The following is a 15,409-nucleotide window of genomic DNA, read 5'->3' as shown; positions in this document are numbered from 1 at the left end:
CTCACTCAACTCGTCCGGTCCTTCGAATTCTCTCTGTGATTTCACGCTTTCTCGTTGTCTCCTTCACTTCTCCCATGTATCTCCCTCGGCCGCTTTCCTCTCCTCTTCCTCTCTTTTTCTTTTTTTTTTCTTTATCCTTTTTTCCTTCTTTTTTTTTTTATTTCGTCAACCTATTTATACTTACCTTGTGGCTCATCACAGCCGTCCCTCTCTTTTTTCCTAATCTAATCTATACCATCCCTTTCACTCTCCCCTCTCTCTTTTATTTTATTTATTTATTTGTTTATATATATATATATATATATTTCTCAGTTATTACAGATTTAATCCTCACTAGTTCGTCTCAATTAGTCATGATATCAAGTTTTACATCTATTCTTATTTTGGATTTATTTTTATCAAGTGGACAACCAAATCTCAAAATGACATATCTATTATATGCATTTGTGGTATTTAACAAAATTTTATTTAAGGGTAACTCTTGCTATACTAAATTGATAATACTGTATTCATCTATCCGATAATATGTATATATACGCACACACTTAAGTTTGACATTTTTTTTTTGGTGATATGAGAACTTGTTTGGGTACAAAAAGAAGAGTAAATAAAAAAAAAAAAGGTTTTTTTTTTTTACTAGGTAAGGATGTATATTTCCTTTTTTTTTTTATGTATTCATATATTATACTAACAGTTTTAGTAATTTTAAAATATAGATTTTTTCTATTTAATTATAAAATACACACAATATATACAGCAAGCAAAATAAGCGCAAGTATTTATTATGTAAGTTGGTGAAAAAGAAAGACATTGTCAACCAATCAATATATCATGCTCTGTTTTTTATGATACTGAGTAACTTCCAGCAGTAAAAATTATTCATATAATATATATATATATATATATATGTATGTATATACATGAAGAATAAAAAATTGTCACGTAAAACTCTGACAAATGCTGTAGATACATTATTATATAATTTGCTTACACTCTCTGACATTTGATTTTTATTAAATGGAAATATTAACATATGTATTTGATATTTATTAAAATTTATATTTTTATTACTGTGTATTTGTTACATGATTAATGAAATATTGTATGTGTGTGTATATATATATATATATGTTTCCTTAAAACCAACTATATCAATCTACCTTTCTTTTTCCTGTTTCTTTCGCACATTCACACGTACATATATATACATGCGTACATATACGGTTTAGAGGGGTAATATAGTCTAGTATTATTTGTTAAAAATTTCATTCATATGTGTATAGATATATTATATGTTTACATTAACGTAGTAAATATTTTAGAGGTAATGTTTATTTACCCGTATGACATACGTGCGTGTGTATGTATACGTGTAAGTAGGACAAGGAAGATGGCAATTATGGTGTACATTCAAGGCAGAAGGGCAGACACAGCTCATGAGAGCATCTCTCAAGTGAGACAGCTCATTTCTTCTTAGCCCCACTCCCCATTTCTTCTTCTTTTTTTCTTTTTCATTTTCTTCCTAACCAAACATATTAATATTTTCTCTTTCTTATTTATTTATAATATATATATATATATATTTATAAAACAAGTGTGAATAGAAAATTAAGATGAGGCCAGAGGCTGTTGGGGTATGCATTCGCGCAAATCTAGGGCTTCCTCTGTGTTCTTCCTCGTTGTTTGCACGTTTCATTAAGTCACATAATCTGTCTAATTAATTGATTAAGTACCCGTAAATCCATCTCAGATCACCTTTAAAATTACAGACTTCACAACTAATGGCCGAATTCTAATGACAATGTCGTGTGTAAAGATGGGTTTTCATTTAATTAATGTACTGCTTTCTCGAATAATTTAATTAATTCAATTTCTTAAATGAAAATTTATTGAATTAACATTTGCCAACTGAATTAAGAAATAAGAAGTTGTAATGGAGCATTTAATTCAAACAACCAAATCTGCTTAATTTAATTATTCTACCAATTAACATCATGCACTAATCATTCGTGTGTCTGTCCATCTCATAACCTTTTTATTATTATTAACATAAATTTCGTTAATTGATTAAATTTTTGCTAGCAATTTTATGGTAAAATCAAAACAAAATCTTTGCTCAGCCATTTCCGCCATAAACTCAAGACGGCTAGTCCCAGAGCACCAACAAACAAGCAAAATGTATCTTTATTTCGCACCATGAACCATCATACGAGGAAAGATGCCAAAAGAATACTGTTATTTAAATTGGAATATACAAATATTTGCTCTCGCCTCATGTGCTGTTGCCCTATTCTTTCTGCTACTTGTGTGCGCGCTTGCTTGGGTTATTCAGCAAGTCGGAGACGATGATGTCTAAATCACCGGCTTCAACTAACTGTTCGTCCACCTCCAAGGAAATCATTCCCAAGTTAGAAGGATCCTCAGAGCATCATCTTTGCTACCAAATATCCAGCTATTGACCGTGTCTAGTATTTTCTTGCTTGTTTACCTATAAACCTTCCAGTTTTTCCGTCATAACATTCTGGTCAGCAATCTTTCGGCAAACGTGTCTCGGCAAGATCTTTATTGCACATCTTGCAATTTGAGACCGCCAAGTTTTAATGTGTTAGTAGCCAAAGTAGCACTGCATCCAATAACAGAAGGGATAACAAATACTGTACGTGGAATAATATGAACTTCCTCTAGTATTCAAAGAGGTATTAGCATTTCGATCTTTTCAATGTGGCAAAACTCATACATCAAGACCTTAATTATTAGAACAGTTTCATCTATCGATCTATCCTTGAATTATCAATAAATGATGGACCAGAACAAATTCAATGCTCTGGATAATGTATAATTTTGGCACATCAGCATGACTATAAGGAGTCATTTACTTGTGAACTATATGAATAATTAAGGAAGTAATGGCTCCTTTTTCTGAAGAAAATGCCACATTTTCAGGAAAAAAGAGCAAGAACTTATATTTTTTAAAAAAATGTTTCCTTTTCTTATAACTTCATATAAATAATTATTGTTTATAACAATGCAAGTGAAACACTTCAAGTTATTTTACGTAGTTCCAAATGCAAGCTATTAGGTGATCATAGAAAGATAACAAGACAAATCCACTTCCTTTAGCATTTTTATTTATATGAAAGAAGTATCGTTTGACAAAACAAAATTCTCATCAATTAACCGCAAGATACCTTCGTACTGCACGTAGTGCCACTATAGAGTCTTATAAAACTTCATAGCTTAGTTTCTATTTTTGTGTTTCCAAAACCAATTCATGGAATCATTACACAAATTTATAATTACCATCGAACAATTTTATTACATCAAACATTAGCACATTAAAACATCAAATTCATGGTACTGAAAAAAATTTGAGGAACAAACTTGGCCAAGATCCTACGATATGATAGCTCCATCTAGTATTATTGCGATCACAACCAGTTACGACATGCCATTCATGACTTTCTATTGCAGGATAAACTATCTTTAGAGGCATTTCTCCTACTAGCTCTTTCAAGCGAGCTTCAATAAGATCCACAATAGCCATAGATTGCTCTCGGGTAGTAAGAGAAGCTAAAATAATAACGTGATTACCTAAAGCAAACCATCAGAAATCCATCCTTATAGGACTTACATTGCGTATGAAGTAGCCGCCTCCACAAGGCATAAAATCAAATACCTAATCAAAAATTGATTCAAGGATAACATTGAACTTATTCACTGTTGTATGAGAGTTCCTCCATTTTATACGAGGACATGTCATTTAGTTGTTGGAAATCAAGCCAGAAGTAACTCCGTATGTGATAACTCAATGCACGCAAACATAGCACAATTCTCTCGATGAACTCTTTTCCTTACGTATCATGTTTTAACATTGACAAAGCACATCTCAACGCTATAAAGAAAAGTACTTGAATTTTCATAAGATAACCATAAATTTCATGTAAAAGAAGTAATACAAAAAAATGATATAATATAAGTTTTTTTTTAAAAAAAATCCAATTTTCAATGTCATGAAATATGCATAAGGGAAGAAAAAGTGAGGAGTTTTTGGAAACAACCACCCACTACAGGCACATTAATAGTTTTAAGATCTCAACTCACTGAGCCTTTTTATGCAGCATAATGTCCTTGTAGTAACAAAGATAAAATATGAGGAAGTAATAGATACTAGAATACTTTAGAAAAATGCTAATTAAAAAAAGAAGAATGTTCTCAACCAAGCATGGAAATGAAACTGAAAATAAGTTAAACACAATAATAAATGATCACAAGTAAGAGGCAAATCATTATAGAAAAAAGTACAAACTCACAAAATACAAGAATTTTTTAACTAGATCTTATACAAAAAGTTAAAACTGAGTGAACTGACAGATAAGTTGTGAAAAAAGTTTTCTAACGCTAGAAAGGAGATAATAAAAAAACATGAAATGTTCATATAAAACAATAATTTGAGTCCAAAGTATGAAATCCTAAATAATTAATTGAAATGTGATCAAGACGCAATGCAAGACTTCTTCCCAACTTTAGAAAGATTTCCCTAACAAAATTTTCCTTCCAAGTTTCCCAAAGAAAAAGATATTCCAAATTTTATGACGAAGACCCAAATTTCTGAGCATTCCTAAAAAACAAGGTTTTGATGTCCAAAACATTTATTCAAGGTAGGAGAGGATAAAGCAACTTAGATATCAGCTCTCCTGCAAAGGACGAGGCCTCAGAAGCGAAAAAGCATTATATCTTACCTCTATAAAGCTCTAAAATTCAATTAGTTAATAGTTACGATAAAATTTATTACCATAATTAGATTGCACAGCTAGATATGCTGGAAGGCAAAATCTAATATCTCCTATTCTGGTAATCAAAAACTACCATTTTCTTAATAAAATGAGTTTGCTACTAGATTTAGCATTTTAGGTACTCGAAGCATAAAAAACTAGCAATAACCCTACCAAAATTAGATAAATTATTTGCCATAATCCATATACATGATACTTGTTGATAAGTAAATTTCTATGAATCAGAATTTCTCATCTATGATGTCATTCATCAAGAAATATTTATCATTCTAAATAGTGTAGATCAGTCATCAAGCATGATTTATCAATCTAACTAGAATGGACACGTAATAAATCACTATTTGGCCTCCCATTTTATGTCTTGGGTGTATAAATGGTATAACATATGGTGCCAAATTTTGATAGAATAAAAGCACATGGTCGACCAATTTTTAATCTCATGATAGTAGTATTCTAAATAATAAGGAACAGTTAGCAAATATAAATGTCGATAAACATGAACACTACACATGACACCCAGCTTATACAAGTTTCAGAAACTTGAACACAAGCACACTAATGGTGTATTGATGGATCTAGTGATGAAATAAATCACAGTGGTAGCCTACCATTCTTCGATCGATCATAAAACATCCATCAGCACAAAGAAGGTTCGAAAATGTATCAAAACCTTCTAATAGGCATAGAGTTAAGATAAGCTTCATCCCTTTCTGACATTCTAGTGTCTCTGCTAAAGATAAATCCCCAGTAGACTTTGTATATGCACAGAACAGAATAATCCATCAAAAATCAAAGTCAACTGGAGCAACTCTTCCAATCGCACTATGATAGGTCCTAATTATAATAGAAAATCAAGAACGTTTTTTCTCTTAGGGTGAGAAAAAACCATGCTTTGATTACTGAATTTTCAACCTCCCATTCTTTAAATACAAACATGCTTAAATAGAAATTACCATTAACTGCTTCCTACTATTCAGTAGGCATGTATTAGGAATATAAGTGTTATGTCCACGATGCAATTATTCGTGTAATATATTAAATAGATTAGTATTTGATAATTTATTTTAATATATGATAATAATATTTTTATTATCATATTTATTATCTTATTGTTTAATTTATGTAATAAAATTTTTAATTAAATTTATAGATTTTACATCAAGATGAAAATCTTGATAATAAAAATAAAATCATTTATGATTTAGTTTAAAATATTATTAGTCATTAGATCATCAAAATAGAATATTGATGATCCGATAAAACTAATATATATGTGATAGTTTTTATAAGATAAAGATTAGTTGATCTCATTAACTAAATTACATATATATATGATGTATATAGAGATACGATCATTGAATCGACCCAATTGAGAATTTTTAATGGTAAATATTAATTTAAACTATTAATAGAATATTCTCTTAAAATAATTATACGTAAAAATTTTCTTTAATCTGAAATCATCATAATAATTGACAAGTTATTTATTATACTTTGATTATACGCACCTATAATCATATAATTATAATTGAAATGATATTTGGTGCAATTAAATACTTATAAAATGAATAATTGATCAAGACAGAATCTGTAAATTTTGGTAATAAGTTAAGGTATATGTTGTTATTTATTATAACGACTAAATTAAAACCTTATGTAGAACAGTTGAATGAAAGAATAAAAGAATTTTTTATATTATTCATTAATCAATTATAATTGATATGAAACATATTTAGTTATCTATTAGGATTTGACAGTTAAAGTATATCATAGAGTTAACCCGAAACAATAATGACGGAAGAAAATATTATATCTTTTTTAATAGATTTTTAGGAGTAATTATACATTGCACACTAACGAATATTCTGATTTTTTCAAAATAAATTAATTATTTAATAATTAAATTAAAAAATTTAAGTTAATTAATTAAATAAAAATTTTAAATTAAATAAAATATTATTATATTTGTTACTAATACTGGTAATATAATTAATATTAAAAATAAATTAATTTTTTTTATTTTAAAATAAAAAATTAATATTTATATTTTTTATTATATTATTATTAAAAAGGCAATATATATATATGATATATATATATATATATGTATAATTGAGTGTTAAAAAGAAAAGAAAAGAAAATAAAATAAGTCCAAATTGATTTGGACCGTGTACAACAGGAACAAGTCAAAAAGAATATGAGCACCTATGGCACCTATATATATAAAACCAGTGGGGATTGCAAAAGGAAAAAAGAAGAGCTAAAAATAAACTAGCAGCACACCGAAAGAAAAAATATTGGGAGAACTTTTTTATTAAATTTTTTTTAATATAAATATTATTCAATTTGTTTATAAATTCTGGTGATCAAAGAGTTAATTAGTAAAGATAGTTTCGATATTCATGCATAAATATTCATATTTTTAAATAATTTTAATTTAATAATTTATTATTAATATATTTTAATTAAATTTAATATTTAACTTGTAATATAATTTTTAAAATATAAATAGATTATATTAAATTATTTTACAATAATGTGTAGCATTGATCTAGATAAAAAGAAAAGGAACTGCAAAGATAACTACTCTGCAGCTGCTTGAGAAACTACCATGTTTCCCATTCGTGGAGAACTGCTTGTGTCCCACGTCCTTTATCTCAAAATATTTGGGGTTTGGTACTAGTCGTTGCTGTAATCTTTGTGTATCATTACTCCTGTCATTATGAGAACCTTGTCTTCTGATGTTATACTCATTAAAATTTTCTCTAGTATTTTTTCATGTGTCACTCTTTTATACAAATAGTTATTGAATGTCAATCTTCTGCAACGTATCCCTCCGCGCACATCTCCACGAGGCAGATGCATATTTGCTTTTGATTTGCACTTCTTCTATTCATAGACAGCAACCCAAAATATTATTTATTATTGCTGGATTCTCTCAATATTATTGTTATCATTTAATTATTGTAAATGTCATTTGTATCATATCATTTATAAACCTAGAATTCTCGTCTCATTTTTAATATCAATGCTTGTGTAAATACATACACAAAAGTTTCATGCGCATTGCTTAGACAAAGATTAAAAGATGTGAATTTGGAGATATAGAGGTAGCTAGCTGTGTTGTGTATATGTGAGGAGGACTCAAAAGACTCATATTCATTTCATTTATTAGGAGAGGTGAAGTGGATTTTCCATTTACTGCTTTCTCAAATAATAATATCTCACGTATACAAATTTGTTTTAAACGAAGGGATAAAGATAAAAAAAAAAAAAAAAAAAAAAAAGAAACACTCAAAGAGGTTGACGGGTGAGCACCATCTCCCTCTGCCTGCTCAACCATGTGCTTAAATTTAAATATTCTACCAATTCTCTTTATAAATTTCAAAAATAGATTATTTTATATTACAACTGTTTGTCAAACATATTCAGATTAAAATTTTGCTAATTTATGATTCTGTATCATTTAGATAGAAAAACTAAGACACCCGATAAGCAAAAATTATTTGAATAAAGTCAGATTTTCCCGCCAAGAAAATGGATTCCTGAGAAAAACCACTCACTCCATGCACAACCTAATTTAGCAAGCAAACATGTCCAAAACAGTGAACGTAAGCAGTCCGCCAATCATATAAAATCAATGAAGTTTCATACCACATAAAACAAAACCTTTGCTCAGCCATTTCCGCCATAAACTTTAGATGGCCTGTTCCAGAGCTCCAACAAACAGCAAAACGTACCTTTTATTTCAGACCATGAAGCTAGTCTTAGCAGCAGATGCTATTGTACAGAAGAAGAAGAATGGAAAAAAAAAAAAAAAAAAAAAGACCCAAACTTTGAATCCAACCTACCAGGAAAGATGCCAAAAGAATCCTGTTGTAATGGAATATACCAATATTTGCTCTTGCCTGTGTGTGTTGTTGCCCTATTCTTTCTGCTATTTCGGGTGTGCTTGCTTTGCTTGGGTTATTCAGCAAGTCCAAGATGATGATCTCTTAATCACCGGCTTCATCTGTTTGTCCTCTTCCAAGGAAATCATTCCCAAGTGAGAAGGATCCTCCAACATCATCTTTGCCACCAAATATCCAGCTATTGACCATGTTTGGTATTTTCTTGCTTGTTTACCTATAAACCTTCCAGTTTTCCCATCGTAATATTCTGGCCAGCTATCTTTCAGCATACGTGTCTCGGCAAGATCAATAGCACGTCTTGCAATTTGAGGCCGCCCAGTTTTAATGCAAGCAGCAGTTAGTAGCCAAAGTAGCACTGCATCCAATAAAAGAGGGGGAAAAACAAATATTGCATGTGAAACAAAATGAATTTCCTCTAGTAGACAAAGAGCCAACATAAAAAAAAATTGAACTATTAGCATTTTCCTCCTTTCAATGTGGAAAACTCATCCACCAAGACCTTAACGATTAGAAAAATTGTCATTAATCTATCCTTGAATTATCGATGAATGATGGACCAGGACAACTCAGTGCTCTGAATAATGTATGATTTTGGCACACTGACATGGCCACACGGAGTCATGAAGTTTTAAGCTACGAATAACTAAGTAATGGTCCCTTTTTCTGAAGAAAATGCCATCTTTTCGGAAGAAAACCTGAATGTAAATTTTTCTAAATTGTTGCCTTGTCTTATAACTTATATATAAATAATCACTGTTCATATTAATGCAAGTAAAAAAATTGAAGTTATTCTATATAGTTTAGTGTAAGCTATTAGGTGATCATAGAAAGATAAGAAGAGGAATCCACTCCCTTTAGCATTCTCATTTATATAAAATAAATGTGGTTTTCTAACATTCATTGAATGACAAAACAAAATATTCACCAAATAATCCCATGATACTTTCTACTGCATGTAGTGCCTTTATAGAGTCCTACAATACTTCAGAGCTTAGTTTCTGTTTCTATGTTTCTAAAATCAATTCATGGACTCATTAACAAATTTATGGTTACCATCAAGCAATTTTATCACGTCAAACATTATCACATTAAAACATCAAATTCAGGGTACTGAAGAAAATTTTAGGAACAAACCTGGCCAAGATCCTCCGTTATGATAGCTCCATCTAGTATTCTTTGGATCGCAACCAGTTACAATTCGCCATTCATGACTTTCTATTGCAGGGTAAGCTATCTTTAGAGGCATTTCTCCTACCAGCTCTTCCCAGCGAGCTTCAATAAGATCCATAATAGCCATAGATTGCTCTGGGGTAGCAAGAGAAGCTAGAATAGCAACACAATTACCTAAAGCAAACCATCGGAAATCCATCCTTGCAGGACTTACATTGCCTATGAAGTAGCCGCCACGACAAGGCATAAAATCAAATACCCAATCAGGAATTGAATCGGGGATAACATTAAACTTATTCACTGCCGTATGAGAGTACTCCTCTGTTTTATACCGGTATATGTCATTTAGTTGTTGGAAGTCAAGCCAGAAGTAACTCCGCATGTGATAACTCAATGCATGTAAACGTTTCACAATTCTCTCAATGAACTCTTTTCCTTCCGCATCATGTTTTAGCATTGACAAAGCACATCTCAAAGCCATAAAGAAAAGTGCTTGAATTTCAATAGGATAACCATAAATTCCCTGTAAAAGAAGCAATGCAAATAAAATGATATAATGTAAGCTTTTTTTTTAAATCCCGATTTTTAATGTCATCAAAGATACATAAGGGAAGAAAAAGTGAGTTTTTGGAAACAACCACCCTCCAGAGGCACAACAATAATTTTAAGATCTCAACTCACCAAGCTTTTAAATGCAGCATAATATCCTTGCAGTGACAAACATAAAATAAGAGGAAGTAGTAGAATCTAGAACACTTTAGAAAAATGCTAATTAAGAAAAGAAGAACATTCTCAACTAAGCATGGCAATGGAACTGAAAATAAGTTAAACACAATCATAAATAATCACAGGAGGAAGAAAAATCAAACAAGCAAGCAGCATCTACATCTAATGAGATAGTGAATATGTAAAACCAGTTGCTGAGAAGAAAACTCCGGAAAGGATGGGCAGTAACACAGATTGTTTTTCTCAAGTACCAGGTAACAAAATAAATAATTAGAGATAAAAAATACAAATCCACAAAATACAAAAATCTTCTAAGTAGGTCTTCTACACAAACTTAATACTGAATGAACAGACAGCCAAGTTATAGAAAAAGTTTTCAACATTAGAAAGGGGATAACAAAGAACATGAAAGACTCATACAAAACAATGATTCGGGTCCAAAGTATGAAATCCTAGATAATCAATTGAAATGTGATCAAGACGAAAAAACTTCTCCCCAGCTTTAGAAAGGTTTCCCTAACAAAAGTTTCCTTCCAGGCTTTCCCAAAGAAAAAGAAATTCAAATTTATGATGAAGACCCAAATTTCTGAGCATTTCTAGAAAAAAAGGGTTTGATGTCAACAGTTTCTACTCAAGGTAGGAGAGGACAGAGCAACTCAGATACCTGCTCTCCTGCAATGAACAGGTTTCAGAAGCAAAAAATCAATAGATCTTACCACCACAAACCTCTAAAATTCAATTGGCTTAAGGTTACTATAAAAACTTACTACCATAATCAGATTCAACAGCTAGATATGCTGGAAGTCAAAATCTAATTTTTCCTGCTCTGGTAATAAAAAACCACTGTTTTCTTTAATAAGATGAATTTGATACTAGATTTAGCATTTTCGTCGCTCGGAGCATAGAAAACTAGCAACAGCCTGACCAAAATTAAACAAATTATTTGCCATACCCCATACACAGGATACCTGCTGATAAGGAAAAAAATCTATGAAGCAGAATTTCTCATCTATGCTGTCATTCATCAAGAAAGATTTATCATTCTATATAGAGTAGATGTTTAACGTCATCATCAAGCACGATTTATCAATCTAAGTAGAATGGATATTTAAGGAACCACTGCTTGGCCTCCCGTTTTATGTTTTGGGTGTATAAATGCTATAACATATGGTGCCAAATTTGGATAGAATAGAAGCACATGGCCAACCAGTTTTTAATGTCATGATAAAGAGTACTCTAGATAATAACGAACGGTTGCAAACATAAGTGTCAACAAACATGCACACTACACAACACACACCCAGCTTGCACAAGCTTGAGAAACTTGAACACAAGCATGCTAATGATACATTGGATTAAGTGAGGAAACAGATCAGTGGCAGCTTACCATTCTCCGATCAATCATAGAACATCCATCAGCACAAAGAAGGGTCGGGAATGTATCAAAACCTTCTGATAGGCATAGAGTCAAGATAAGCCTCATCCCTTTCTGACATTCTGGTGTCTCTGCCAGAGATAAATCCCCAGTAGACTTTGTATATGCTCGGAGCAGAATAATCCACCAGAATCCAGAGTCAACTGGAGCAACTCTTCCAATTGCACTCTCACCAAAATCTGCAACGATAGTATCTGTTTTTCGCACGGGGTCGTGAAGTACTTTAAAACTAGCTGGCATTGCACCTTCCCCAAGCTTAAATCTGTCAATTCTTTTCTCCCAACCCTGAAGCTGGAGTGTCTTCAAGAGGAAGTTCTTAACTATGTCAGGCTCTCCGTTCATCAAGAAAGCCAGAGCGCTAGGAACAAAATCTCGTACAAAAACCTGAACAGAAGTAATATCAAGTCGGTGTTTACAAGATTCAGTGAAATTATTAACCAGATTATTGTGGCTTTCCGTAATAGATACTGATTTTGGCGACATTAATCCATCACAGACTTCATACATATTTCAACTTTTTAATTAACTCAAATAATTTCCAAATTTTTATCATAAAAGAATTAGATTTTCCAATCTTGGATTAAAGAATAGCATACATCTCAGGAACTTGGCAAGTTTTCCACATGCAGTTCAAAGGATCCAACTGATTCAACCTCACAAAACCTCCACCCTATGCATTTCTATATCGGATTATCATATCTCAAAGTATAAAAAACAATGATTAGTTGTGTGGTCACAGTTGATCGTGTATGCTGCACAACGATCATAGTTTGGTTGAAACTCTCACCTGGTCATAGTTTAGAACCTCCTCAGAAGCATGGTCATAAGCAGCTATTGTGCCAACCGGTTGGCCCCTGAAGTACACCAAAGACCGACGAAGGGCATCCCAAGCTTCAGCCACCATTGGGTGAGGCTCGAAGGAGTTTCTGGTTGAAGAAGCTGGGGTGTCCAAGCCTGACCTTCCACAGGGTGAGTACGTGCTATCATAAATGTCATGGCCTCCTCTTGTGAGGCCAATGGATAGCTCACTAAAGGACCTCTCATCGAATGATCTCTTTCTCTCAATGTTAATCCTTGGCCTGTCCAGGAGGCGGGAGAGATCAAAATCATCCATCTCAGAGATGGAGCAATGTGAGCCTACATATTTAAGTCCATACTCTCTTGTCCCATCCATTTTCTTTGGATTCCTTGATGAACGGCAACACTCTTTTTGAAAACTGAGAGAAAAAATATGATTAAAAAAAAAAAACGAGTGATTATTAGGATTAAATAAGCAATACAATAATAAAAGTTTAAGGCCTTATCCATGTAAACCAGGAGTAGAAAGAGAAGGAGTCTAAATAAAGATATTGTAACTGATGATATTTACAACTAACAACAAAAAAAGGTAAACCACTCTTATCCGTTAAAGAAAAGCTATTTTTTCCTATAAGAAAATAAGTGAAGAATTAGAAGAAACATCAAAATTTTGATGCCAAGGAGATAGACCGTTCAAATGATAAGAAATATGACATAGAAAATACCTAGTAATTTAACCTATCAACAAAATTTCACAGATTTACACATAATGCACAAGGAGAAGAAGCATTCCGTTCTGTACTGATAAATTATACAGGGCAAATATCTTCCCAAAATATCCGAATTTCAAAGAAATTTACCAACGGGGAAAATATTAGCGCGGTGAAAAAATTAACAGCAACAGATCAAGATCCATAAATAAAAACAGTAAAACAAAGTCAATATCTAAAAAGAAAAAGTATAATAGAGTAAACAGGCGGTCTTCTAGAAAATTAAAAATGAACCATAGAAGAAAAAGAAGTCCAGATCTAAAAGCTTGAAAAAATAAGATCAAATAGCGAAAACGAAAGAGAATGACTCTAAAGGTGGAAAAATAGAGCTTGAAATGGAAGAGCAAACCTCGGAGAGCAGAAAATAGCGGAGGAGGCTGTTTGTCCGGCGGCAACGAAATCACCGGAGATGTCGCCGGAAAACGGCCGGCGAAGATAGGAGGAGTCAATAGTAGAGAAGATAAAATAGAGAAAACGAGAAAAGCGGAAGAAAAAAGGATCAGGTGGGTAAGAAGCTGGTATTTATACGGAGAGAAAAGCAAAGACTATTGAAAGAGAGAGAGAAGAGGGGGTTGAAGGCAACGATACAGTCTCTCTCTTGTAATAGAGAAAGTTTACCTGGAACAGCCGGTGAAGGGAGCACGAGGGGGAATTAATTAAGATCCACGTGGAGAAAACGACACCGTGCTGGCAGTGCTTGCATACTCTTGTCTGATTTGGCTATTGAACTTTTCACTAGTGAACTTGGTTTATCGGTTTCTGGTTTGTTCGGTTTTGACTAATTTAATGGCACGTCAGGTGGCGAATTATTAAATATTTATTACATATGTATATATTCACACATTTGTTTATGACAGCTTAATGTAACCTGTCCATGTACGTTATATTTTTCACAAGTGGCTGTTGTTGGCGTCATTTTTTACGAGTATTTTTGGGGCATTACCATGTAAAATATGCCACTTGACTTGGTGAAAACAACCCTAAACCGAATAATTAATTAAGCAAATACCAAATTTAGTTTGATTAATTAATTTAATTAGATGTATTTACTTTTCTCAAGTCATTAATGTTATAGTACACTTGGATTTGCCTTGTTACTTCAATCGTTGCTTAAATTAATTTTCATACTAAATTGAATTTTAATTATATTCTGAAATTAAGGGACAATAAATACAATTTCAAATTTAAATTTTAATAAAAAATTAAAATCACTCGAGTGCAGTCATCAGTAATTTATTTAATTTCAAAAAAATTCACAAATATCGTTAGTTTAAGTGAAAATTATAATTTTATAAATAATTTATTTTTATTCTATTTAACATAATTATTTAATGTTGAAGTTATTTATATACATGTATTGATCAATAAACATGTGCTTTACATTTTTTATTTTTTTTGGTATATAAATTTTCTAAATTTACATATCCACTAATTCAATTGTAATTATTGTTAGTCTATTATTTTATTACATTTACTTACATACCATTTAATTTATTTATTTTTTATCTTTGTTTGTTCATAGTTAAATTGACTTATTAATTTAACAAATATTGACTGACGGTCAGAGAGCGAGATTGCAGAATTTCGTATTAACAACAACCGGCGTTATATACAAAGGATATACATACGATTGTTACAAAAAAATAAAAAATAAACAAGTGTAAGGATCCCAAAAGTATAGGAAGAATCTAAAAGAAGATTCCTTCTGTAAAATGACAAAACTACCCTTATAAAATGTAAAATGTCTTCTTTTTTTTTTCTTTTTTTTTTACTGCGGTAAAAATAAGTACACGTAAGGGTGAGTTT

At 31.6% G+C, this 15,409-nt stretch overlaps 1 protein-coding gene and 1 pseudogene across 2 annotated transcripts; both read right to left on the bottom strand.

Annotated features, from left to right (window-relative positions):
- Window positions 1-1,552: 1,552 nt before the first annotated feature.
- LOC110813252 (cytosolic invertase 1-like) lies at window positions 1,553-8,476 on the bottom strand (annotated as a pseudogene).
- Window positions 8,400-14,173, bottom strand: LOC110813272 (putative alkaline/neutral invertase D). 2 transcript variants are annotated; one of them, XR_015819531.1, is made up of 6 exons: window positions 13,953-14,173; window positions 12,823-13,252; window positions 11,988-12,419; window positions 9,839-10,397; window positions 8,645-9,059; window positions 8,400-8,533 (listed from the first exon to the last, which is right to left on the bottom strand). XR_015819531.1 is itself a non-coding variant. In XM_088221253.1 (5 exons), the coding sequence occupies exons 2-5, from the start codon at window positions 13,207-13,209 to the stop codon at window positions 8,764-8,766; spliced, it is 1,674 nt and encodes a 557-aa protein (XP_088077379.1). In that variant the 5' UTR covers window positions 13,210-13,252; window positions 13,953-14,173; the 3' UTR covers window positions 8,400-8,763. The 2 variants fall into 2 exon arrangements, 1 of the variants encoding a protein (XP_088077379.1); XM_088221253.1 differs by having other exon boundaries at window positions 8,400-9,059.
- Between the last annotated feature and the right edge of the window lie 1,236 nt (window positions 14,174-15,409).

The sequence above is a fragment of the Carica papaya genome, chromosome 1 (assembly GCF_054855325.1).
Source record: "Carica papaya isolate Zhongbai chromosome 1, ASM5485532v1, whole genome shotgun sequence".
NCBI classification, from domain to species: Eukaryota; Viridiplantae; Streptophyta; class Magnoliopsida; order Brassicales; family Caricaceae; genus Carica; species Carica papaya.
The sequence above is the reverse complement of the archived record's forward strand: the minus strand, read 5'-3'. Positions and strand labels throughout refer to the sequence as shown.